Source organism: Sceloporus undulatus, chromosome 1 (genome assembly GCF_019175285.1).
Source record: "Sceloporus undulatus isolate JIND9_A2432 ecotype Alabama chromosome 1, SceUnd_v1.1, whole genome shotgun sequence".
Lineage (NCBI taxonomy): Eukaryota > Metazoa > Chordata > Lepidosauria > Squamata > Phrynosomatidae > Sceloporus > Sceloporus undulatus.
Window position 1 is genome coordinate 344942763 of NC_056522.1, and position 27474 is coordinate 344970236.

Sequence of the window (27474 nt, forward strand, 5' to 3'; positions counted from 1 at the left end):
TCTATTTTGTTTTTTGTGTTCTACATGATGAGTGGGTTAGCAGCAGTATATACCATTATTTTACATTATTCAAGAAAGGAAAATAGTTATTAAAGTAAGGATAAATGACAGACTTTTTGTTAATTGGTACAATGAGCTCAAAAGGAACAAGCTTCTTAAAATGATGTCTTCTATCCTTGCCTGATTTCTGCCTCATTCTAGGTCCCTGTATACCCTTGACTTTTCAAATTGGAAAAACCATTCACTCTGCTTTTTACAGTTTTACAAATTCTCTGTAGCTCAAGTATTTTAATGTATGGAAATATGGCACTTGGCAAAACAGTACTGCTACTTGCACTACCACAAAAAAGGACTGATGATGAAAATGGCAACCTTGGTCATTTCACAGAGTTTGGAATCTATCTTGTGTTCTGACATCACAGCACTGTGCCATTCCTGATCCGTATCAACACCTGCCAATTGCAAAGCCTTAGAGTAATGACATCAGGACTATGCATTGCTGAAAGTAAGGGATGAACATATGAATGCCACTGTGAATTTCAGAAGCACCTCTGTTTCTGATAATTTACTGTGCTTCCTTAAGCTGAAGAATTGGAATCTTGACTGCATAGAAGATAAATCACGATTAGGATGACAAGAAAAATTAAAACCATTTAGCTAGTAAGGTGGCCTAATAAACACACCTTTCTTCTCTTGGTAAACTTCTTTGAGGAGTTGTTCCTGCTTTTCTATTTGTCCAATGAGATTTTGGTGTTCCATCTCTTTGCTCAAGGTCAGTTGTTTCAACTGCTCTCGGCTCTGAAGCAATTGATGCCGAAGCTTCTTTTCCTTGCTCTCTCTCTCCTTCACTTCTTCACATAACCATCGGAGTTTAGTCTAGAAGAAAAGAGATTGGCATAAAGCTTACAGGAAAAGACTATTATTATAGTTATTGCCAACAGCAGTTTAACAGGAAAGCTTGGTTGGGGGGAAAAACAAGACAAGTTTTATTTACTGGACTGAAAAAATTATATTTTGTCCTGTAACATATGATCGCGGGATACTGTACAATAAAATCAGTTTATTTAATTTTTTTAATTTTATGTTATCAACATACAAACACTTAAATACATAAACATCCAATTAAACAAACAAAACATATGATTAAAAAAACACAGACAAGCATTCATGATATTTCTGTCTCTAAGCCCCCCATGTTTTATGTGGCAGCAGAATGTCAGTTACACGGATGCAAACCGGACCTCTAAAGGCTCTAGTTCTCCTGTCAGTATTCTCCCTGCTGTTCACACACAATCCTCTCATGAAAAGAAAGGTTGACAACATGAAACCAAATGAAATTTACCAAAATGATTGCAACCAAATTAAACCAATTACTCTTTCTTGTCAGGTTCCAAAACCATCAAGAAATTTCAAAGTATTAAATTACAACTAAATTTGGTGGAGATCTCATAAACTTGGTAAACCTCTCTTAGTTCTTTTTCATTCTTTTAATTTTTATTTCTTCACTTTATTGTTATTCTCAGTTCTCTTCTGTGTGCAGCAGAGCACTGTGCATAGATAAATCCTGCATTTGGCAATCCTCCTGTTCTACTTCCATTCCATCAAAAAGCAGTGAATCCTGTCAGCTTTGACAGAACCAATCACCATTTCAGGATACTTGCACTTTGCCTTTCCAAAGCTCAAGACCGATTCAGTAAATTATATTTAAACTGAAATGCTTAATAAAAACCTGCAAAGTGATTAAAAGAGCAAACAAGTCCATAAACAAAGAGGAAGACAGACAAAAAATAAAAGAGCAAAGTCTTTGTCAAATGAATAGGTTTCACATCCCATATGAAAAATAGAGAAAGAACAGCTCTGAATGTCATCAGAGAAAACCAGTGATCTATTAAATCTATTACTGAACACAGACATTAGCTTCAAAGTATGACAGAAAAAAAGGCTCTTGTCTCCAAAGGAAATATTTCCCTATGAAAGATAGTCATCTCTAGACTTCCAAAAGCCATTTCCAAATACCTTGGGTAGGATCCAGAAGTGCCCTTCTGCAGTTAGAAGGCATCTTCCACTTACAGCAATGCTGTTTTGGAGCTCATGCTAGGATACCACATGAGAACATGTAAAATCTGACCTGGAATTCTTGCTGACTCGCACTGTAGATAATGTTTCCATATGCTGATATCTTTTATGGGTTTAGCTCAAGATGTATCCCCTTGCCTGTGTGATGGCATATTTATTGTACTTTTCAAAGAAGAAGAAATAACTAGGGCAGCTAGCACCACATACTATCTTTCACCTTTTAAAGTCTTAATTAATAGAAGATCTGAGGTTGCATGCAGGTTAAAAACTGAGACAACATCATTTCACTATGTGCAATAATAATATCACATTACTAGGATATTTCTTAATTCCTTCTCCTTCAAAACAGCAGAAAATAGCTTCTTAATCATCTGGCAGTGACTTCCAGGTCCCAGAATGGCAATAATACATTTTACTAAGATTCAAAAAGGCCTGAAATGGCCTTCTAATCCCCGGGGAGTGCCCACTCACCCTTGCTATATACCATCAGTAAAATTTTTGGGAAGGAATAGTTAATAAGGAAAACTTCTCCACCTTCCTGACATCTGCCACATTTCTTGAATGGAAGCAGAACGAAAATCTGTGGAATTCTACAATGGTTCCTCTCCAACACTCTTCTAACAGCAGGTAGGCTATTTAGGGGTTCTGTTCTTTTCTTTGTACAAGTAGTTGCATGTTTCCACTGGCAAACTTTTACAGTCCTGGACATCATAATAAAGGTGAAAAGACTGTTGCATTTAAAATGGTTCTAGCTCAATCATTATAAGTTATAAGTCAGCATTTGCCTATGATGACTATCAAAATAGCAAGGGGAAGGGGTAGCATGCCCAAATGGAGATTATCAGTAATTGTTTATGAAAAAGTACTTACTTTGTACTGGAATGAAGTTGGCATATGGTCCCAATACTAGCAGTTTTAAGAATTATGTTTTTCAAATAAAGGAAAGGAAAGGAAAGGAAAGGAAAGGAAGACTCCACAAATATTTTATTGTGTTTAAGTGATTTCAGCTGTGGCAATCATATTTTGAAATTGTTACCTTATGAAAGAAGACTTTTTCCTCATATTTCCCTACATAAGAATAAGTCCCATATATTTCAAGTCAGCAGCCCCAATCAGACATTGGAACGAATTGGTTAGGACTTAAATCAGGGAGCAGAGAAGCACACACCAAAGTCCCCTGCCACAATTTGCCTCCATGCTAGCTCCATTTCAGAGCTTGAACTGAATGCACAATGAGGAGTTCTGAAGAGGAGCAGGTAACACCGATCTCTCCAACATTTTATGTTCATCAAGTAAACTCAGTTAGCTTATACAGAGATAGGAACCACAAAACCCTTAGATGTTGGTGAAATCTTTATCACTAAATATGTTGGGCAGGGATGCAGGGAGCTGCAGTCCAACATCTGAATGGATGCACAATTTCCTCCTGTGCTCTCATGGCTGGTTTGAGGTTGAGGTAGAAATTTCTCCCTCAAGTTTTTCAAATTTCTACAAATTTTAGTGTTCTCAGAAATGCTAATGTCTTTTCTCTTGGCTCTCAGTGGGACCATTTTGCATAAATTCTGTTAGGAACTGAACTCACCACGCATCTGAATTCACCACAAGTAGTGAAAGGTTACATATACTATGTTACCAAAAACCACATGCAATTCTGAACACTCAAATACACCACAGTCATGCATTTCTCAAATAGGCCATTTTTAAAACAAAGCAAACTGCTTTTGAAACTGGGTGCACTTTCACAAACCAATTTCATACACTGTGGGGATCTGGCATTCAAAGGTGTGAGAACAAGCAAACAGAATGTAAGTGTGAAAAAATAAATAAAACAGCTGTTTGGCTCTCAGCACAAGTGGGTGAGGTTTCACTCCATAATTCAGAATCCAGCCATCAGGACCACTTAATAAAAGGGTGAGACTGTATTACTTTCAAATGTAAGTGGGAGATTACATGTAAAACCCACAGAAAGCTATGATACAGTTTGATGGCTGTGACACAGAAACTATATCAGGAAAAGTGTAAAAGTAGACATCTAATAACTTATGAGGAAAGAAATATACATTGACAACTGAAACAATTAAATTTCTATTTAGCACACCACCAACAGTTTAACACTGAAACATCGTAGAATCATAGAAACGTAGAATTGGAAGAGACCAGAAGGGCCATCCAGTCCAACCCCGCCATGCAGGAACCCTCAATCAAAGCATCCCATGTATCATAAGATTTACATGGCCTTCCTGTGTGCTTTCCAGCTGTCCTCAAAGAGTACCCAGTGAGTAGCTATTTCATGGGTGTTTATCTACAAAGCCCATGTAAAGTGGCAAGAAGAGACACAAGTACAGATGGTACAGATCATCATTCCACTAAAATATCCACAAATTCTTCATTAACTCAATCTACATGCGTGAAAAGATAACTCAAATAAAGGCCAAGAATTTGTTTTCCAGCTCTTATATTTATACTTATCATCATCATCATCATCACCACCACCATCATCATTTATAAAAAGTTCAAATAGAGCTGATGTACCTGCCAAGGTGGTTAGATAGAGAGAAGGACCTCCCTAGAAGATTTCAAAAAACAGGCAGTTTCATACAGGACAATACAGTCCAAATTTAAAAGCAGTAGGAAAGGAGGAAGACTCCATTACAGATGGATAATCAAGGAAGCCACAGTTTTTGAGTCTGCAAGATCTGAACAGGGCTCTTTCAGTCAAAGATGGCTTGGCAGTAAAAAAGAAGAATAAGAACAACAAACAATACCAGAGACTATTTTACTCTTTTCACACATTCACCAACAACTTTCGTGTCCTTTCCTGCTCCATGCCCAATCAGTTACAACTGTGTAACCTTAACTGAAGAGAACTGCAGGGATACAAGGAGCCAGATACCTCAGGAACTTCACTATGCTTGCAAAGCTCACCACACAGCCTCTAAATCTCAGACACAGTCTCTTGAGCTCTTTAAAATGTCCATCTGTAAATGAAAACAACTCAGGCGATGAGAGAACTGGCAGCAAAAGCCGTATTTCTTGCAAACCAATTATTAAGGCTGTTTGTGTTTTGGGTGCAAATGTGAAGAACTACAGTATTTCTAAAGGCCCTTCATTTCAAGACTCACCTACTATTAACTAAAAAGGACTCAAGTGACAGATTTATGAATCAATTACTACATGCTCTCTGAAAGGTCTTCTTGATACTTGCCTAGGATTTTAGCAATCTGAATAGTGTGTCTGTTTCCTCTATAGCCCTTGTTTTCCCATTCAATCTCTTATCTCCACTATTTATAGAGATATCTATTCTTGGTCCATGCACATTACAAAACCAGCCCATAAATAAATCCAGAGCAGTCTTGTTGGCAAACAAATGCAATTTCACCCAAGTCGGTTGGTCAACTTTTCTCCCCGCACTGTGACCTCAATATACTATGAAGATAAGTCTTGTCATATGAAGTAGAAAAAGTTGTTCAGATCATGAGAAACTTATTAGTATTAAAAGATATATGATAGGGATGTCTATAAAGTAAAAAAGTAATGGTTAGAAATTACTAATCATCAGTCATGCTCAAAAAAAAAAAAAGCAAACCTGACAAGCACAGTGTATTCAATGTTTCCAAGAGAACATGAATTCCAAGTTAATGAAATTCAAACTTCAGAAGCAAAATAGGAGAGGCAGGATCAAAACTCTCAGTGGAGCCATGTGCTGCTCAGTCCCCAAAATGTGGAATATGCTGGGAATAGATCCATTCCTCCCAAAAACTTAATATTTTCATTTTTAGAGCTGACTGTATTGCAGCATTATATCTTCACAAGTACTTCCACAACAGTGGTTGGGTCGAAATTAAAGCCTGCAACTGTGATTTTGGGTTGAGTTTGTAAGTGGATGGATTGGAGTTAAACATGGAAAGTAGAAATACTGTACTGGTGCAGGTGTACTCCAGTAATGATGACTACTATCCATTGCTTTTATACTCTGGTGATTTTGGCCTCATTCCTTTTGGTAATCCCACTTAGGGTAGGCCCACTAAATCAACAGGAATTACTTCACTCACCATTCCACAGTTGATTCAATAAGTCTTCTATAGAACTACCAACAGGAGCCAGGCTTTTTGCAAGCAATGATTAACAGAAATCTTTTTTAAAAATAGTCTATTTACCTTTGTTTCTGCTAACCAGCGATGAGGGTCATTCTGTACCCCAGGCGTAAGTGAAATTGCCTAAAAGAAATTTTAAAAGTAAATAAATTAATAAATGAAAGTGCAACTATACATTATATGCAAGACAAACATTTCATTAGAATGCCTATTATTAATTGAAAAATTTTCTTTGATTCTCATTGCCCAGCAAATATTTTTATCTCAAAACTAGGAGCCACAAACATTTCATTAGAATGCCTATTATTAATTTTATAATTTGTTTGATTCATATTGCTCAGCAAATATTTTTAGCTCAAAACTAGGAGCCAAAGGGGCTGTGCATGTCTGAATGACACCCAACATTATATCTTCTCCCTAGTAACTGTAATCAAATTTTATTTCACAATGTGACTGAGAACAAATGAATGCAATTTAGACTGCAGACATTGCCAATTCAAGAGGCACTGCCCTTACACTGTACTAGTTTTGTTTACCCTTAGTAACATTAACATGATAGTGTCACTAATTGTAGCAACAAAACAGATTTGAAGAAGAAAATGGTGCCAGTTGCAGCCAATTGCACCTGCACAGAACCTCACACAGAAGCAGTGCTGCTTCCCTAAATGCAGGTAAAATGGGAATGTAAACCTTCCAAATATGTTTCCAGGGAAGCAGACTACTGAGTGTGCCTTGGAGAGGACTATGCACTACAAAAAGGTGAACTTCAAGTCAATTTTTACAGATAAGGGGTTATAGAAACATAAATTTTCCATCTTATCCCTAAACATACTTAAAACATTACCTTTCCAATTTCATTAACCCACAGCAATGAAATTCTAACTTTGATACTTATTGATGCTAACATTTCTCAAGTCAACCCAACTCATGACAACCTTGTGGATGAGACATCTCCCGTCCTCAACTGTTCTGCTTAGGTCCTGTAAATTCAGGCCCATTATCTCCTTGATTGAGTCTATCCATCTGATGCATGGTCTTCCTCTTTTTCTACCAACTTCTACCTTTCCTAGCATTATTGTCTTTTCCAATAATTCATGCATCCTCATAATGTGGCCAAATTACAACAGCCACAATTTGATAATCTTGGCTTCCAGGGAGAGTTCAGGCTTCATCTGTTGAAGGACTCATGTGTTTCTCTTTTTGTCTTTCCATGGTATCCTGAGCACTCTTCAACACCACATCTCAAATAAGTTTATTTTCTTCTTATCCATTTTCTTCACTGTACAACTCTTATATCCATATATGGGGATAGGGAAAACAATGGCTTGGGTGATTCTAACTTTAGTGTTCAGTTGTATGTATTTTCAGTGAGCATTCCCAGTATGTTGGTCATCATTTTGTTTCTCATATATGTTGGCATATTTTACTTAGCACTAGAGTTGATTCTGTCTATGTGGACTGTAGTAGTTCAACTGGAACTGTACTTGGTGATTTATTCTTCCCAATATCTGCTATTACAGCTTCCACCTCACTCTCTAGGGTTTGGGGTTCATCTTCATATAGTTCTTCATTCCATGCATCATTCATTTGTTCATCTCTTGTATATAGCCCATTTGTGTATTGCATCTAACTTTTTAAATTTTACTTTCATACTATTTTACTTTCATACTATTTCCCCAATATTAATTATTTCACAAAACACTCTTGCTTTATTTTCCAAAGACTACTGTATCAAAATTCCTTACAAGTATCAACACAGTGTGGCTTAAAAATTTAAAGCAGAGGATCAACGCTGACATATGCCCGTGTTAGTCTTATTTATATATTATGGATATTTATTTATAATCCCACTTTTCTTTGGGACACTGCTTATTGCTCTAATTGTTGTATATGGAGATGCAATGGGCCCAGAACTACTCCTTAATTTCCAAAGAGTGTGAAAAATAGATAGATATAATTCACAGAGCTTTCTAGGTAAATCAGCTTATTGCAACTAGTTTTGCAATTACATAGTTCATAACACCAGTGTCCAGTAAATTATAAAGAATGTGAGTAGTGGCCTTAAGCACCCAATGGGCAGTTATCAAAAGGCCTAGCTTGTTTGTAGAGGTAGAATCTCTTTAGAATAAAGCAGTCTTCTACATTCATCTAATCTGTTTTTTGGATATTAAAACATTACAAGTTGATCTCCTGGTTCATAAAATTAAAATGACTATTGAGAACAGCAGAGAATGAAACTGCACACACAATAGTCTCTGTTACTATTCTAGGTGGAATTTGAAGAAAATAGTTTTTAAATTATTTTCAAAATCTTTAGGGAAAAACCTTTTGGAAAAGCTGGTTTTTTTAAAGAACTTTCATGTTTTGTTGAGAAGCTTCAGCTATTTAAAATACTACTCAATACATGAGTTACAAGAAGAAGAAAAACTTACATACTTTCAATTTATCATTTAAAGCATATTGTTATTTTCCTTTGAGGTGAAATTCAATTAAACATCAATATTAAAAAATAAATTTTAAATATTATCTTCATTTTTTGCCAAAGTAGCAGACTATCTTATATGTGACTAAAGGATTAGAAATGCAGGAGATTTTTTTTAATGTATCACATGAAATAAAAGGAGACTACACACACAGAAACAGATCGTGCTTACTATATTTCAGGATTAAATACTATTTATCAAGGAAAATGACTAAATGATTAAAGGCTGAAATCTTAGAGGTTATATCACACTGTTCTGGAAAAATAGGAAGCTATTCTTTCCAAGGAAACATAACTAACTTGAAACAGCTTCTGATGGTGGCACGTTTTAACCAAATAGAATAAATGAGATGGCAAACCATTTCTGAACTCTATTACTATATACTGTAATCTGAAGAATTACATGATTGCTCAATTACAAAATAAGTTTCCTATATATAGAAAACTAGATCTCAGGAAAAAGAACGCTATCATAATCTTCTTTATAGGCTAGTTAAGTACACAGAAGGATATTTTTTCATGGTATGCAACCATGCAACCCATGACCTGCAGCCTTAGGCTGAAATTTGTTGGTGTAGTATGTTGGTATAACAACTTCTAGATGGTGGTGACCAGGAGGAAAAGGCCACAGGCCATCAAACAATTAAGCACTAGAGAAGTAGTCTGCTCAGAGCTTATTTTGGCTGGCTTTCCTCACCACTGCTGAGTGAGCCTTGAAACAGTACAGCTGCAAGTACAGTATATCCACAGAGCTCTGACCTGGTTTTATTACCCGAACCAGATCCACTGTTTGCTTGCTTGTTTGTTTGTTTAATGAAAAAGATCTATGAAGGCAGGGATTACCACCCAACAAAGATGCTAACAAGAAATTATTGGTATGAAGGTATAAAATGGATAGTTCCATTTTTCAGATGATGATGGGAAAAACTTGTACCACATGCAAGACACAAGAAAGACTTGTATGATACACAAGCTCAACAAACAGCCATGCATAAAGTGACTGACATAAATGAAAAGGCCATCTTTTGAAGCCCTTCTCCAAGTACCCTTTCAAAATAAGGTGAGGAAGATGGTTGTAGGGAGAAAGCATTTCCAGTAATGTTGCCATAGGAATGTCCTCTCCTGTTAAGCATAGTTGGCACTTACACTGTGGTCTCTTCTATCCAAGATGAAGACTTTTTATTCTCCCAGGCTTTTTAGTCTCCCATCTATCATATTTTCTCTTATTTATTTATTTAAATATATGCTCCATTTTAAAATCCCTGAACTGTTCCTGCACTCTGATGCTGGATTAACTTTAGCTTTAGTCCATGGCTGTTTTAATTTCTTTCAGTTCTTTGTTATGTTTATTATTCTCATAGATTTATGTGTACACTCACCCTCTGTGTCCATTGATTCTGTATCCATTGTTTGCTCCATACACAGATTCAATCATCCACAGCTTGAAAATATGTTTTAAAACTATAAATTTTGAAAAACAAACCTTGATTTTGCCATTTTCTATAAGGGACACTACTTTTATATGCCATTGTATTTAATGAACTTATCCATGGATTTTGATATCCATGGGTGGTCCTGGAACCAAACACCAGCTCATTATATTTTGTCATCTAACCAGAAAGCTACATACACTGGACTATACATAAATGTAATAAATAAATAGGAAACATTATGTATTCATTTCATTAGTTAAATAAATAGCAGTAAAATTCAAGGGAGTCTAAGAATTCATAATTACTGTGTATTTCTCCACCGAATCCCGAGAAAGGACTTCACAAGCTGCATCAATTTCGCTTCCTATCATAGAGAGGATGGATTCTTTTTCATTTTGAAGACTTCGTAGTTGATCATGAAGCTGTAATCTGTCTTCCTCTACCCTTCTGAGGTGATCATCTTCACTATTTAGCCTTTTATGCTGAAGCAAGAAAAAGAGTTCAAAACTCATATTAAACATACTACAATCTTCTCTAAAACTCTGTACTTCTCAGAATGAAAGAAATTACAGTATAATTCACAAACATACTTCTTCAAGGGTGGGTGCAATGCAGGTTACACAAGTAGTGATTCAATGTATGCCACCAAAAACATACTGATTGGTAAGATGTGTCCTGATGTTAGAATCTCTTTAGATGGGTAAAAACCCAACAGCTGTACACATGTACACAAGGAGTGGAATACTTTTTCAGCTGCTGCCTCATCAAACCAAAGTCAATCTTGGAGTAAACAAGTAAACCAGAGGTATATCTATATGCCACATTTGATAGAATTGCTCTGCCAACACTACACAAATAACAACAAAAAAGTGATGGCAATTTGATTTCTCTGAATATTGTTTTCAAAAAGAATAATTCAAAGACCAGAATTCAAACTTCTGTTTTCCCAGTTGCAAGCCTAACCAACTAAAGATGTCAGTGCTTAATGTCAACTGTTCCTGCTTTGAAATTTTATGACCCAAACAAGTCAACAATGATGAGTGCAGATGCCAACTACAGAATATGAGGCGCTCTGCCAAAAGTTCAAGAAGAGTGGAAATGAGTCGCATTTCTTTTCTCATAGTAGACAACAGCTCTGCTGTTGGTTATTAGTCATGGAACTTCCAGATCCACAACAACTCTGTTAGGTCAGGTTGATAAAGAGTGTCACACAAAGCCCAAGGTCACACAATGAGTTTCATCTTTCTTTGGATACTTCTGTTTAGAGTCTAACCACCCCACACTAGCTCTCTAACTTATTAAGCTATTAGGACAGAGATAGAAAGATAGATGACAATGTTTTGTGGCATCCTCTTGATTTCACTGGGAATGTTTTATCCTATCTACTCCTGTTTCATAGGCATAGTGTTGCCCTGGCTCAATTAGTGTGATTTAAATCAGAGGTAGCTTATGATTTTGATTAAGCTCCTGCTCTTATTTACTACATCCCAAACCATCTTAATTATTTATCTTCTGCATTAGAAGTATTGCAGGAATCCTGTCCTACATAACTCAGGGATAAGATTGCTCTTAGTGTCTTCTGCTCACTATATGTTGATGCTTTAAACTAAGCTGTCATGATTGGGACACTTCTCATCTTGGGTGAAAGCTGCTATTCAGCACTGAAGTGTACAATTAAATCATCTTGCTTTTGGATAAATCTTGAAGTTGGGTATGATTTGCTTTCTGCTTACTTGCTACATGGAATAATTTACAGAGAGCATCAGCAGCTCTCGTCTCCTTGCCAGATCTGAAAGACATAGAGGCAAACTAAAGAACAACAATACTGGGATGGCCTGTGTGCTACTATTGCTACCTAAGCCTGCCTAACTGAGGCTGGCCCTCTTCCAGTTAATTCCCCATTGTTAAATTTTCCACTTTGGAAAAACTTTCTTTAGCACTCAAGCACCATCTTAATGGTGACATACCAGCATAATAATACTATATAGTGGTTGAAATAGAAGGGACCTGACACTCCTAGCAGGAGTATGCCTTTCTGCATTTGTGAGGGGACATGAATTCTTTAATAACTAGTATAGTGTTTGCTGATAGCCTGCTCTGCTTAAAAGTAAAATTATATTGATCTAAGACTCTGCATGGCTGCAGTAACCCAGAAATAAAGGAATGAGGACTTTAACAGTAAACATGTTAATTGTGGTGAAACCTGGCTTTCATCCACCTTTTGGAACCTCGTATGGGTCCCACTGATCTCTTTGTTCGTCCTTGTACTTTTTCTGTAAGTTAATAGATCTGAACTTTTGATTTCTGACAGAACTGGGAATCTTCATTTCAGACACAGTTAAAGTATTTATTAAATAATTCTAGAAATACCTAGGCCTGAGCCAAGCCAACTTGAATTGAGTTAGGTGCCACTCATCCAATCCCAAATCTTTCTCATTTACCTGGCTGCTGCTGCTTCTGAGAGCAGATTTTTCTTCCTTTTAATCTGCAGTACAAAAGAAGCATCACAAGTAATAGGGACCACCAAACACAGTGTCCAAACATGAATCAAAAGAACATGAGAGACACTGCAGACTGGGTCAGCCAGAAAAATCAGCAGTAGCAGAACACATTACAAAGCATCCTGGGCACAAAATGCTGTTGGAAAACACTGAAATTCTGGATCACAGCAACAACTATCAGGTCAGAATGCACAGGAAAGCCACTGAAATCCACAAACACCTGGACAACTTCAACAGGAAAGACCAGGACTCAGCAAATGCAAATGAGAACCCACTCAGGGTCAGAGGCTTTCCCAGCAAACAATGATCACCAGTTAGCAGACACTAATCGTCTTTTGCATATCCTCCTAACCTGAGGCCATCAACAACAGAACAATACAAAGATTAACATGGGAATCACTCCTCCCCACACAGGGTCACACAGTATATGTATACCCGCTCTCTTCTGGGTTAGCAAAATATGGCCGCTAGGCTGGTCACTGGTAGCTCCAGGGCCAGCCACATAACACCGATATTGAAAGATCTGCATTGGCTGCCAATTCGCTTCCGGGCCCAATACAAGGTGTTGGTTGTTACCTATAAAGCCCTAAATGGCTTGGGCCCAGAGTACTTGGAGGACCGCCTCTCCCCATACAATCCGCCCCGCACACTCAGGTCAGGTGGGAAAAATCTTTTGAGCGTTCCCAAGACAAGATTTGTACTAACGGCGCAAAGGGCATTTTCTGTTGCGGCCCCGCAATCTTGGAACGCTCTCCCTGAGGAGCTCCGCTTAGCCCCCTCCCTGGAGTCGTTCAAGAACCTGAAGACTCATTTATTTTGTCAAGATTTCCCTTACATGTCCTGATTGTTTTTCCCCTGTGTATCGTGTATTGTACTGTATTTTTAGATTGATTAGTAATTTTTAACTGATTTTATGATGGATTTTAACGATGTATAGCTATGTCTGGTTTTAACTAGGGTATTTTTTCATTGTTAAATCTGTTTTCTTTTTAATCTGTATTGTATTGTATTGTTTGTAAACCGCCGTGATCGTGGGAACGGCGGTATAGAAATAAAATTTCAATCAATCAATCAATCAAGCACTCTCTGAAGATGCCAGCCACAGATGCTAGCGAAACGTCAGGAATAAACTCTTATAGAACATGGCCACATAGCCTGAAAAATCCACAAAAATCCATCACAAATAAACTTGGACAAAGCACAGAGACTCTAACAGCAACCATAGACTGTCACTACCTCCTAGATGAAGAAAGTGAAGCAGTGACTGATGTCTTCTATATCTACAGTGAGACTATGCCTAGACCCAAAGCTCACATTTACCTGACACAGGAAACCAAGTACCTGCTTCCTTCCAAGGTTGACTTTATCTGTCATATTTATAAGACTTGCCCATTATTCTTTTAATATACATGAGTTTTCATAATTCAATATTGCAGACTCATTATATTCATTATCACAAGAGATTCTAATAATACAAATTATGTTTCTAGCACCTAATATAAAATGGCTGCTCTACAGCTGATTTTTCACAAATATTTTACTAACATTACTAAAAAAGATGCTGTCATGGAAGAGAGCCAGCATGGTGTAAGAGAAGTAGTACAGTGGTTTGAGTGTTGGACTAGGAGTCTGGGTTTAATTCCCATTCAGCCACTGAGTGACCTTAGGCAAGTCACATTATCTCAACTTAAGAGGAAGGCGGGCCTTCCCAGACCGACCTCTGCCCAGATCAGAATTAATTGCCCATTTGATCTGGCCCCTAGGTATTGCCACTTTTGTTAAACTGCTTTTAATTGTTTCTGTAGTTATATGGATTTTATTGTTGTAAATTTGTATTAAAAGGAGGGTGGGTCGAATGGTGGTGGTGGTGGTGGGGGTTTGGGGAATGTTTTTCTGTCATTATTTTCTGTATTTGTTTTAATTCTTGCTGTTACCCGCCTCGATCCTCAAAAGGGAGAGGCGGGATACAAATAAATATTGTATTATTATTATCATCATCGTTATTAATGAGACACCATCTCTGAATAAATCTTGCCAAGAAACCCCCATGATAGCTTCACTTTAGGGTTGCCTTAAGTTGGGCACAACATAAATGCACAAAACAACAAGCTCAACACTTGATCTTTTTACTAACATATTACTAACACATAGATATTTTTAACCCCACTATTCATATCCATAGTTCTTGAACCAGTAATGGGTACATCAGGTAGCGAATAATAAGCTAGGCTAGTTAATCTAGTGGTTCTGCCTAGAATATAGAGTAGCTACATCTTTCATCTTAACTCTTTTATACAGTAGAGTTTTATGACATGCCAATCATAGTGCAAGCATCTGGAAAACAATCATGTTTTGGACATATATATTATAATGAGAAACCACATATACTGAGTACCCCAACTGAGCCATGAAATTGACTAGGTGACGTTGGGCCAGTCATGCTTATTCAGCTTTGGCTAACAGGATTGCTGGGAGGACAATGTGGGACACAAAATGTAGTGGGTAATTTTAAAAAATAGACACATATCTCGCCAACACACCAACACCGGTAGATAAAGCTCCAGTTCACACCATGGGGTGTCACCACTTTATCCTCATACCTGAAGAACGAACAATATATAAAAACACAAGCAAGTATACCACTGATAAACAAAAGCAGATGGTGCATATACACAGGCATAGGTGAACAAAGAAGAAGAAACTGAAGAACTATCTTGATGATTCAGACCAAAGGTCCATTTAGTCCAGCATCCTGCTTTCTACACTGACCAGGGGGATGCTTTCCAAAGCCCCAAGCAGGACATGAAGACCACAGCCCTGATGTACTGTTGCTTTTCTGAGGAACATACTATCTCAGAACTTGGAGATTTCATGACTAACAGTCAGCAACAAACTTATCTATAAATTTCTCTAGTATTGAGCCACAGAGGGCAGGAACAAAAATCATGACGATCACTATAGAATTGCATAATATAGAGGGTAGGGAAACAAGAAAGGTTCCATAAAAGAACAGTCCTTGAGCCTGACAATTTTGTTGGGTGGCTTTAGGCTTGGTGCTAGTAAAAGAGTTGTTTGACACTGTAGATAGTCTAAATTCTTTCCTTTTGTTTAGCATAGAAAATTCCATGTGGTAGGTAAATCCCTTTATCTTGTATAATTGCTTGAACGGTGTAGAAGATTGATTCTTCCTGGATTCACTGCCCTCGCTTTTAGGGATGCAATGAAAATACATCTGATGTATACCGGTAAGTTATAATCAGTTCTCAAGCAAAATGAATCCAGAATGTAGAGCTCAGATAACAAATGACCACTGGTTTGACATTTTCCTATTTGATGGATTTAAGTTTGACATTATAAAAGAGTTAGCCCTGAGCAGCTGGCTCTGATCACATCCAAAGAACACAACAGAATGGATCCAATCATGGCTCATTTGAACCAAAAAATATTTTGATTTTGTAAAAGTCAGATCTGTGTTCTCATATTCTTTAATTTTGTCCATGCAGCAAGACGAGTAATCAAGATGCTTGTCATCAAAAAGCACAAATCCAAACACAGCTTTGGTCATGAAAGTTTTTGGAAATGACTCAAATGCACCAGCATGACTTTTACTTCCAATCCAAAGTTTTAAGCAACATTTTAGTTCTCTAATGGACTGGAGAACACAGACCACTATAAGCAATTTCCTAAGGGATGATATCTTTGAATGCTTCACATTACAGGATTAACCTACAGCATATTAAAAGAAGGTAGAGTGCTTTGCTCAAAATTTTCATAGCAGATGTTATGGAGTAGTGTGGATGCCAAACTGAGGGAAGCCAAAGGTGCATCAAGGCATTAACCTACAGGCCAACAAAGATTGATCAGGGTGTTGTGTCCCTCTCCCTCCCCCAGGTGAAACTCAATAAGTTTGTAGAGCAAAAGTTTAAACAAAGGAATCTTTATTGTGCAGAAGCAGGTTTCTCTCCTCCACTTCTAGAACCACATGGGAAAGAGATTATTTCTCATGAGAAAATGTTGGTCTCATGACTTCTTATTTTTTGAAATGTCATGCAAAGCTGAACAGTGCAGTGCATCCTCTGGCTTATACCTCTCCATACCTGTTTCAATTTAGCTAATACTATTTTCTGTGTTGCTCAGGTATCCGCTGGCAAACACCCCTTGTGCCAAGAACCACACTATCTACATAGAGACCAATATAAAAGTAATCATCAGGATAAAAAAATGCTGTGCCAGCAAAGAACACATGAATTAGATCACATTTAGGGCCTATTTTGGCTTCTCTAGTTCTGCAGAAGAAATCATAGAAACATAGAGTTGGAAGAGACCACAAGAGCCATCCAATCCAACCTCCTGCCATGCAGAAACTCACAATCAAAGGAATTGTATGAACAGATTGTTTCAGATCATTTTCTAAAGCTAATGGACTGCCAAATATTTGGAGAAAATCTGCTTGTAGAATGCTATCACTCAATATGAAATACTGATGTAGTATCTTCTTCTATCACCACTTAACTCACCTAGTCTAATAGAATTCAAAAACATAGCCATGTTAATCTGGACTATCAGTATGCAAAGGGAGCTGTATAGGTCTGTCTCTGGACTCTCCACTTCACCTCATGCATCTGAGAAATTAGGGGCAAGTCTACAAAAGTTCATGTTACCAGTCTCTTTCTTTCAATTTCTTTGCATACTAGTCTAACAGAGCTTTCACAAAAATTGGTGAATGCAATTCTCATCTACAGGCCTACTCAAGAGATACACTAGATTTGAGTAAATACTGATATTTCTAAATTTAGTTCATTTCTATTTGCTAGACTACCAATCCTCATCTAGTACAGCAGAACTTCAGATGGTGTTTCACCCTGTTTTCTTTGTCTTTTGGCCTTCACATTTTTAAAAAGAAGGGAGGAAACTGAGGCCTGGTAGAGACAGGCCCTGAAGGATGCCCTCGTCACACACGAGGGGCACCCTGCCCACACTCCCCTTGCATGTGATGAGGGCATCCTCGCTGCATGGCGCCAAATAGACGGCATGTGTAGCGATGATGTCACTGCTGCGCAGCCTCCAGATGGACATGCTCGCACTGCCGCCAGCTGTTTGCAACGGTGCAAAAAGGAGCTGCTTTTTAGTGATCCTTTTTTTTGCATAGCCGCGCAATTGGGTTGCTGCAGCATGGCTATGCAGCAAAGAGAGGCATCTGCCAGCTGCCTCTTCCTGGCGCTCTGTACCGCATCCAAGCAAAGCAAAAAGTGAGGGAAGAGGGAGAAAGACATCAGAAGACACACACTGAACAAAATTAGAAATGAATCTGATGTAGTAGATTGGTGCCTGAAAAAGTTTCTCCTATACTGCCCCTTAAGATTGGAGTGTTTCATTTACCCTTTCATCCAGTTCCTGTTTCATTAGCTGGTATTTTCGCCTACATTTTACATTTTCTTCTTCTTTCTGGGTTAGCTCTTCTGTCAGCTTATCACATTCAATCTTCATTTTTTCCACCTGTCGACGATGAGCTTTTACTAAATTTCTTTCTTCTACAAGTTCTGCCTATTGAATATATGCAAAACAAAGAACAGAAGTATTTATTTATTTGTCTATTTATTTATTTCAAGGATTTATAAATAAAAATATAGTATACACATTATTTATTTCAAAGATTAAGTTTGCTTAAGGGAGAACTCAGTTAACCAAAGCCCAGAACAGACGGGCCTTTGCGGCGCCCTTGTCACGTGCAAGGGCTGCCTGGTGGTCGGAGCACCCACACGCCCAGCAATCCTCGCACGTGACGAGGACGCCGCAGCTGCTGCGCGCCCACCAGACCGGGTGCATAACAATGATGTCGCAGCTGCGCCGCTTCCAAACAGGGGGCGCAGCTGTGATGCCATCGCAACATCTCTGGCGTTTTGCTGCGTTACAGCAGTGCCAGAAAAAGGAGCTGCTTCCGAGCATTCCTTTTTTGCTCTGCAGGAGTGCTGTGCAATTTGGTTGTTGCGGCGCTCCTGCGGAGCAAAGAGAGGCGCTGGGGAGGCTCCTCTTTCTGGCGGTCTGTACCCCACCGCAGTCTCTGACAAAGAAGCTCCTTTTTACAAAGTCTTTTTACAGTCCAGTCCAGCCAAGCCCCCAGTCTTCTTGTCGCCTGTATAGCTGGAAGGTGGTTTGTTATTGTTATTGTTACTGATACAGCATTTGCATTGGGAGGATGGTGAAGGAGGCCTGAAGAAAGCACACTTTCACAGTTGGATTGCAGCAATTAAGCTTCTCCTGGGAAAGAATGGAACTGTTCTGCAGGTGATCCTGCTGTAGTTGTGTGTGCTTATATACAACAGGCAAGGTAAACAGTTGCCTCCAGAATACCAACCATGTGTGAAAAGCAAAACCAAAAAAGAAGAGAACATATTGGTTTGCTTCAACAGCTACTATGGCATGTCGAAAAATAGTGATCTACAAGATGAAAATCATAAGAAAAATTGAGGCTGTTGAGAGAAAAAATTACCCCAGGGTTCACTTTGGAATAAGCTTTCAGTAGTCTCTGGAGTCTAGAAGGTCCAAAATGTTTTGTTACTCATGCAAGCCTTACTTAACCTGTTTGTTTCATTTCACATAAGCATGATGTTAGTTTTCAATTTAAAAAATTGCTGAAACATGTTGAAATGTTCTTTTTTCTGTGCAGCAGGAACCTATCCCTATTCTGTACAAGTTATTTCTACTACCAGTACCAAAGCTTCTGTTAAAGAAGTAAAACCTAGGAACACATCTGCTTTGTTAACTGAGAAGCAGACTGGTAGCCTGGAATGGCCTCTGGCCGCTCCAGCCCCGATCAGTCCCCAATTGGCTGGAGACCAGAGTGACAGCACAGTCCACTCTGAAAGTGGGATGCCTTCATGGTTCCAAATGGACCACCAGCAAGGAATGCTTTTTTCCATGCTCCTTCCGGCAGCCCCAGAGCCTCTTCCAGCCGATCCGGGGGCATTCTGGAATTTCATCTGCACTCTCAACAAAGTGAACACTGAGTATTAAAAGGAAGCTAATACTTATACTGTCTACTTAGTTGAAAGTTCAACACACAACTCCAGAAATTTCTGGTAATAGCCCTGAAGAAGGCCAACTGGTGACAAGGCTGAAATGTGAAGGGCTTTTAAAGATAATAAAGTTTGTGGACATAAGACTTTGTTTCCTTTTACTCTTCTACTATGCAGCAGAACAAACAAATGTTGTGGGATACCCATTTCTTTAAGAGTAAGCCATAGTTTTTCATGATCTACAACAGTGGTACCCAAACTTTGGTCCTCCATGTCATGCCTTGTTCCAAGTGCAGACTCTCATACAGTGAACCGGAAGGACAGGGGGGCACATGCCTTGTACAAACTATGATAAAGACAGGGAAACAGGAGAACAGGTGGACATGACAGTGGTTCAGAGAGACAGTGACACTTCTCAGCAGCCACAACTCTGACACAGATTCAGTAATACCAACTGTAATGGAACACAGACAAAAGGGAGGGCTTGAGACACTAAGAGTGTTTATATAGGAAATGCTCATTAACCAGGCAACAGTTGAAAGATCCTGCCATGCCTTAAATAATCCAGCAACTCCTTCATGAGGTCATTTTTGACAACTGACTTCTCAGGAAGAAGCAATACTCCTGTCTCTTGATTTGTGAAGACCTTTGGACCTTGCACTGTAAATTGATCATGCAACCAGTCACTTCCTTGGACTGACATCATGGCTTTCTTCCCCTACTGACTAGGACTGCCTAACCTCTATGAACTGTAACTGACTGGTAAGATTCTGTTTACAAATGGATCTGCTACTGTCTCATCTCTAACAGACTTTGTTTAGTACTCTCCTCCTGGCTGGCCTAGAAGACAGGACACTTGAGGTGTGTTGGAATTCCTCTCCCAGACACCCAAACTAGCTTGACTAACAGCAATTCTGACAGTCCAAAGCAACTGGAGAACCAAAGTTTGAGAACCACTGATCTATACATTTAAAGGCTTTGCTATAATCTATAAAGCACAGACTGAGTTTTTTGTAAAATTCTTTCAAAAATGCACCTCAGTCAGAATCTTGATCCCACCATCTGATCTTGGCTGGGCTGCCAGAGCAAAACATGAGGTAAACTAAAGTACATTTTACACAAAGAAAATGATACAGTAGATCCATATGAGCACACAGTGGAAAAGGCTTACCTCCTTTATGGCAGAAAAACTGCTGCAATGACTATATTGTGGGACACACATATACTCCATTTTTCAAAATAAAGCCAATCACTGTTTATCTTCTGAAGCCACCATCCTCGCCTGAAACACAATCCTTTCCTTCCACTTCATTACATGAAGAAGGGAGGGAAGTATTTAAACGATTTAGGGGGGAGAGGAGTGCAATTATAGTGTCAGCTCCAAATTTGTGGATTTGTAGGCAGCCTTTTTTATCCTGTTCGATAAGTCCTCATTCTACAAGAAGGGGACCCAATAGCCAATAATAAAAAGCAAATAAAAGCAAACAAATAAACCCTGTACACCAGGATGAGAAAAGTCTGCCCCCTCAAGGCAGGTTTTGTAGCAATTCAAATTCACTACCCCTCCCTGGCCATTGCAGGACAAAGACAGGCCTTTTCTACAACAGGAAGAGGCCCAGAAGTCAACTTCAGAGTCATTTCATTTTAGAAAAAAGGGCCCCCCTCAAATGACTGGGGGGGGGGGTCTAAAAACATGGCCAAATCCCCCCACCCCTAGAGGGCATTGGGAGTATTTTGAGGCACCCACCCCCTGAATTATTTTTTATACGGGATGAAATCTTTTGGGGGTTTCAATGCAACCCCCTTAGCCCTACCCTTACAACAGCTGCCCACCCATGCTGTAAATCTCTGGAAAATCTTGTAAAAAGGCACACATCACACAACTGAACATTGAAACCACACTAGTAACAAACCAATTCCTCACAATCCATGTTTGTATACTGACATGTGCAGTCTATTACATACACCAAAGTTTTCTCCCATCTGTCAGGAAATGCTCATTTGCGAAAGCATTTTGTATGCAGGTACAGTATGATGCCATCATCTTCTCACTGTTGAAATTATTACAGAGAAAAGATCAAGGAATCCCTCCCACCTCAGCTCCCTGAGAATATCCTTGATGTTTTAGTTTGTTTGTTTTAAATGGCAGATTCTAGCCCTTATACTTGTGACAAAATGGTCAAAATAGTATAGGCAATATTGGCATCATTTCACAAGTAGAAAGAATGGATGGGTAAGATTTCTACATGCATGGGCAAGGCTTTAATGACCTGGGTACTTTTTGTTCCCTTCCTGTTACAAGTAAAACAATAAATACGTTATGTAAACAATAGCTCCTGCATTTCCTGAGTACTTATTATCACAAAAAGGAAAAAGATGTCAATATTCATAAAGAAAGCAAGACTCAAAAAGGCCAGTGACAAGTAAAGACAACATGTGGTTTGAGCCACCATACCACACCTACGCAGCCTAAATACTCTGATGGCACCAGATCCTGTCTGATCTTTAAAGATCAATGAATACCAGGTGTTGTAGGCTGTATTTCAGACGAAGTAACTGAAAAACCATCTGTGAGTATTTCTTGCCTAAGAAAATCTTGTGAAATTGATGGAGTCGCCATAAGTTAACAGACAATTGAAGGCACACACGCACCACACTTATCTGAGAAGTGCTTGGGCAGCTTCTCTTATTGTTATCTCGTTTTAAACCTGAAGATTACATATTCAAGAGAAATTGAGAAACTCTCTTCATTGGCAGCTTGCTCAGCCACTTCACTGCCACAAAAACACAGACTGCTATCCAAAAGAGGGAAATGTCAACAATCCTCCCCAGATACCTTCAACATTCCAATGTGACTAGCTGCTTCCTCCTTTTCTTGACTGAACAACTCCATCATCTCTTGGACACGCTGGTCATGATTTGTTTTCACCCGCTGCAACTCTGACTGAAGTTCTGCCAGTTCATGTTGGTGGACATCTCTCTCCAACTTCAGCTGCTTAGTGACAGCAGCCATCTCCTCTTGACTAGATTCCTGTTGCTTCTGGAGTTCTGTCAGGGTCTTGTGCATCTCCTTCTTTGATTTCTCCTCTTCTGCTACTCGGCTGGTTAACTCAGCCCGAATTCCACTCAGGTTTTTTATAACTGCTTGCATCTCTAACAGTCTTGCTTGTTCTTTTTCATGGATCATGTTAATAGTTGCAAGCTCCTCCTCTAAGTGTTGTTTATCTGTTTGTATCTGGCTCTGTGTTAGGCTCTGCTTTTGCAACTCACTGTTCAATTTATCTGCAGTTTCTCTGATATCTCTAATCTCTTGTTCAAGAGCTATCTGTTGTGATCTAGATTCATTGAGCTTTACTTCTCTACAATGCAACTCCTCCTCTTGTTTGGCTCTCTTCTCAAGAACATCAGTCAATTCCTTCTGAAGGCTTTCCATTTGGTGCATGGTAGAAAGAAGCTGACTCTTCAAGTCATCCTTTTCTTTAAGGGCCTACAATTCAAAAGGGGTAGGTGGTTAGATAGATTAGATAGATAGGATTAGATAGATAGATAGATAGATAGATAGATAGATAGATAGATAGGATAAAAGGCTTCCCAAGAATCTAATCATGGTAGAGGTAGGCAACTTGTTGCCCTCCAAATATTCCTGACCTAGTCACAACAGCGATTGCTGCAGGCTGATCGGAGGTAATGTCCAACAAGATCTGGAGGCCCACTGGTTGCCCACTCTGTATTACGGGGAAATGAGAAATGACCAAAAACAACCCTACTGAGTAAGTAGGACATCATCCCAAAGAGAATATCAATGGACATTTCCATGTATTTTGCCACTATCTGAAGATCTCATCACTGAGCCATGACTGAAACAACTCAATGGCAAAGGGGAAGGGATATTAAATCACAGTAATGTAGACCCCAAGATGTCTAGGAGTAATATTCATCAAAGTAACACTCTCATTTGTGGGATAGTACCTGAAAGCCACCCTAGAAATTGTGGGTGTGTACTTTCAGAGAAACTATTTAGATCCTAAAACAAACAAAATGAACTGAATTGTATCTAGCTATATTATTCAGTGATCTATATCCCTTTATTCAGACAAAGGCCTCAGAGATCTATAATAACACACAAATGCAGTAGCTTACCTTTTTAAGAACCCAGAGTACCTCCTAAACATGAAAAACCACTGCTTGGAAATGGAACACAGATGGGTTCTGTGGCAAATATATACACATATATATTTGCCACATGCAAAGTTGCCTATTGCTGGGTTAACTGAACAGCATTTGATATTTTTCATTCATTCTCATTGCATTCATTTCTTCTTATTTACTTTATTTATTTATAGAAGATCATGTTGTACTTAATGTCAGAAGTCACTCAAAGTGAATTATAGTTTAAAAAAATTTAAAATGACAAAGAATACTAATAATTCAAAATATACCAACTTTTAATGAGCTTTAACATTGATTTTGTGTGCTTCCTTACTGTTTTTCGTTTTTAATTATGGTAAACAGACCAATCAATTGTTTTTGTTGTTATGGACCATCAAGCTGGCTTCGATTTATGGAAACCCTGTGACTGTCAAACTCTCCAAGAGACCCCACTATTAATAGCCCTGCTCAGGTATTACAAAATCAGGGTCATAGTTGCTTTATTATGGCAATCTGACTTTGATATGGTCTTATTTTCCCACTGTCTTCTACTTTACTAAACTTTGGGCCCAAACAGACAGGACAAAATAAAGCTGCTTTGCATCTCTTTGGAGGTATGCTGTTTAAATGACACACATGTCTTAAGAGGCCAGAAGCCATGTCAAAGCCATGCTCCAATCCTAAGGACTGGAACGCAGCTTTACTGCAGCTTCTGGCCTCTTAAAATGGGTGTGCCATTTAAACAGCATACCTCCAAAGTGGCCCAAAGCAGGTTTATTTTGGCCTGTCTTTTCGAGCCCTTTATCATCTTTTCCAGTGTGTCATGTGTTATAGGCCAGGCCTATTTTGGTTGCCAAGTCTGAGGGCTGGAAACATATATACAGAATATAACCTATAGAGTATAAGAAATCACAATAATGTATGTGTCTGTTACTGGGAATAGAGAGACTGGCTAACACCAGGCAGAACAACTACTCAAAGGTGAATCAAGAGCTGAGAGTTTCTACATTTTGTCACCATTGAGATAAGAGCAGATTTGACCACCCTTCTAGCAAGTTCAGTGGCTGAAGCAATCAAGATTTGGGGGGGGGGGGGGGTCAGTCAAAAGCTAAGATCTAGCTCTCCACAGTTTCTTTATACTATCTCCAACTGGACCCAGAGTGACATCATATTTAAGATCTCTGTTTTGACTGGATAGCCAAACAAGGCACTGTTAGCACCTTTGTTTTGACAGGATAACAGATAGCTGGGCAAAGTCTAGGGAGAAAATAAAAGAAACCAGGAGGAGATAGCAATCTGACTGCACTAACAGTCTTTACTGTATGATGAGAATGCTAAAAAATATATTCCTCATAACTGATAAACTGTCCAGACATGCTAATAACATCCAAACAATGATACCTTTATTTGGCCAACCAAAATGCACAAATACATGTTGCAAGCTTTTGAAGTCACACTGGCTTCTTCATCAGGCAAACAGGAGAAAAAAATTGAAGATGTTAGTCATAGGCCTGCATTTTCTGTTTCTGGTTTTACTTCAGATGGTAGGGAGGGCTATCTGCAGGCTAGCACCTCTCCCTTTGGCCATGCGGTCACTGATAAATTTTCAAAGTCAAGAAAATTTAATGTCTATTTCCATCTCAAAGAAGATGCTTCCTTGGAATCCAGCATGTCTTCTTCCTTTGTGAAGCCACAGGCTCCTATGTAGATAGAGAACACTGAATTTCTCAAGAAGTGTTCATGTTTTGCATCAGGAAAACTTTATGTGGTGTAGAGGTTTTGGCTGACCCAACAAAGGTATCATTGTTTGGATGTTACTGGATTTGCTATATGGCCAACATGGCTACCCATAAATTTTTTTTGGTTGTCCACACATGCTGGTAAGAAAGAGAAGATATTTATTCTCATCAAAGCTATGCTAAAGTAGATATATGGTGCATTATGACGGTAGTGGATGCCCATTAAGAATGTAAATGCTTTTACATTCAAAGATGCCTGTTTGGAGATATATAGTTCCTCAACAGATGATACATTATTTCTTCATGGATAAGTGGCTAAGCTATACTGTTTAAGTTGGTAAAGTTCCTCTATATATTAACTGTTAAAAAGCCTGTTAGAGAGAGGCAGAGAGATGGCCTTTATGAGAGGCCTTTATGAGAGTGTAACATCTTACTTGGCATATCCTGTAATGTAATGAATCTGTTAACACCTTACATGTAATCCAATGTAATGTACTGTAATGAAAGCAAAGTACCAGGACATTGACATGTCTGTGTTTTCCCCTAAGGAGAATGTATATGTTTGTATATTTATGAGTGTACATAATAAATAGTCTAAAAGAATACAAAAGAGCTTGCTCATTTTCCCATATAAATATCCTGGGGTCCCAAGATTTAAGAGTAATTAAGTAGAGTGTTGGTGTTAACTCTGCCTGTCTGGTTTTAATCACCATAACAAGTTGGATGCCTGGGTGGCCAGAAGGTGATATGAGGACCCCAGATAGGATCCACATTAGCTGGCAAATCGCAAAGGACTCTCAATCTAAAGAGACGGGGTAGAGGATAGTGCCTGTTTCACAAGTCTTCTCATAGTATGTCCAAAGGATGATAATTTCAGTTTAGTCATTTTGGTTTCTTGGAAGAGTTCAGGCTTGCTCTTGGCCCCATTTGTTTGTTTGTTTTGGCACTCCATGATATCTGCAAACTTTTCCTCCAGCTACATATTTTAAATTAGTTTATCCTTTTTCTGTAAGCTTTGTTCATTGTCCACCTTCTGTGTCCTTACATACAAAACAGAAATACTATGACGATTATTGTAACGTAGATATTCAATTATGTATATGTATGTATATGTTTGTATATTTATGAGTGCACATAATAAATAGTCTAAAAGATTACAAAAGAGCTTGCTCATTTTCCCATATAAATATTCTGAGGTTCCAAGACTTTACAAGTCTTTACAAGTAAGGATTGTATTTAGTTTGTCCATAGCTGTCTTCCAAGTCTTGTTCTTCTGTTGATTTCTTGACTATACTCTGCATTTTGATTTGAAACAAGAGTTAGAAAGTCTTAACTATCTCAATGTCTTTATCACCCACTTTAAAATTATGTAAACCTGTGGCAATTATTTTTGTGTTCTTAATATTCAGCAGTAACCCTGCTTTTGCAATTTCTTCCTTCACTTTTGTCAATAATCCTTCCAAGTCTCTGCTGTTTTGTAATATAAAGCTATGTGCATCACTGAAATTATAGATGTTTCATCCTCCACTTTTCACACTTTCAGTTTTCACTTTAATCCTGCTTTCCATATATGTTCAGCATTTACTGTATATACTCATGTATAAATCTAGAAATTTTAGTCAATAAATAACTATCCCTTCTCTGAGTAGAGTGGCAAAAGGTCTCTCCCAGGACTACCTAAAGTACTGACCCCCCTCTCTACCCTCTGTGCCATGGCAAGGCTTCCGACCTTTTTGAGTGCATGTGAGGAATAGGGCAGCGGTGGCACTTCTTTAGTGCTTCTCATCAAAAGTATTTTCCAACCTCAGGATCTCATCTTCTAGCTTCATTTTGGTTTTTCTCATTGTAACGTTTTCAAGATAAAAGACTTTCTGAAGTGGATTATCAGAGCCTTCTTCTAACACTAGTTAAAGTGCTATTGCTGCTGTCTGTAAGAGATCATCTGGCAATGTCACTTCCCACTACTGCTACTGCCCAACAGCTT

At 38.6% G+C, this 27474-nt stretch overlaps 1 protein-coding gene across 12 annotated transcripts in view; it reads right to left on the bottom strand.

Annotated features, from left to right (window-relative positions):
* CEP128 (centrosomal protein 128) overlaps nucleotides 1-27474 on the bottom strand; it is a 288826-nt gene that overhangs the window by 159652 nt on the left and 101700 nt on the right. For all 12 annotated transcript variants that reach the window (XR_006101452.1, XR_006101450.1, XR_006101451.1 and 9 more), the window contains 5 exons: nucleotides 22439-23089; nucleotides 17966-18130; nucleotides 10391-10567; nucleotides 6234-6293; nucleotides 684-876 (listed from right to left, as the gene is read on the bottom strand). Coding sequence is in view for 8 of the 12 variants with exons in the window: in XM_042445851.1 (XP_042301785.1) it covers nucleotides 684-876; nucleotides 6234-6293; nucleotides 10391-10567; nucleotides 17966-18130; nucleotides 22439-23089 (1246 nt within the window). In the remaining 4 variants the exon portion in view is untranslated. The remainder of the gene's footprint in view (nucleotides 1-683; nucleotides 877-6233; nucleotides 6294-10390; nucleotides 10568-17965; nucleotides 18131-22438; nucleotides 23090-27474) is intronic.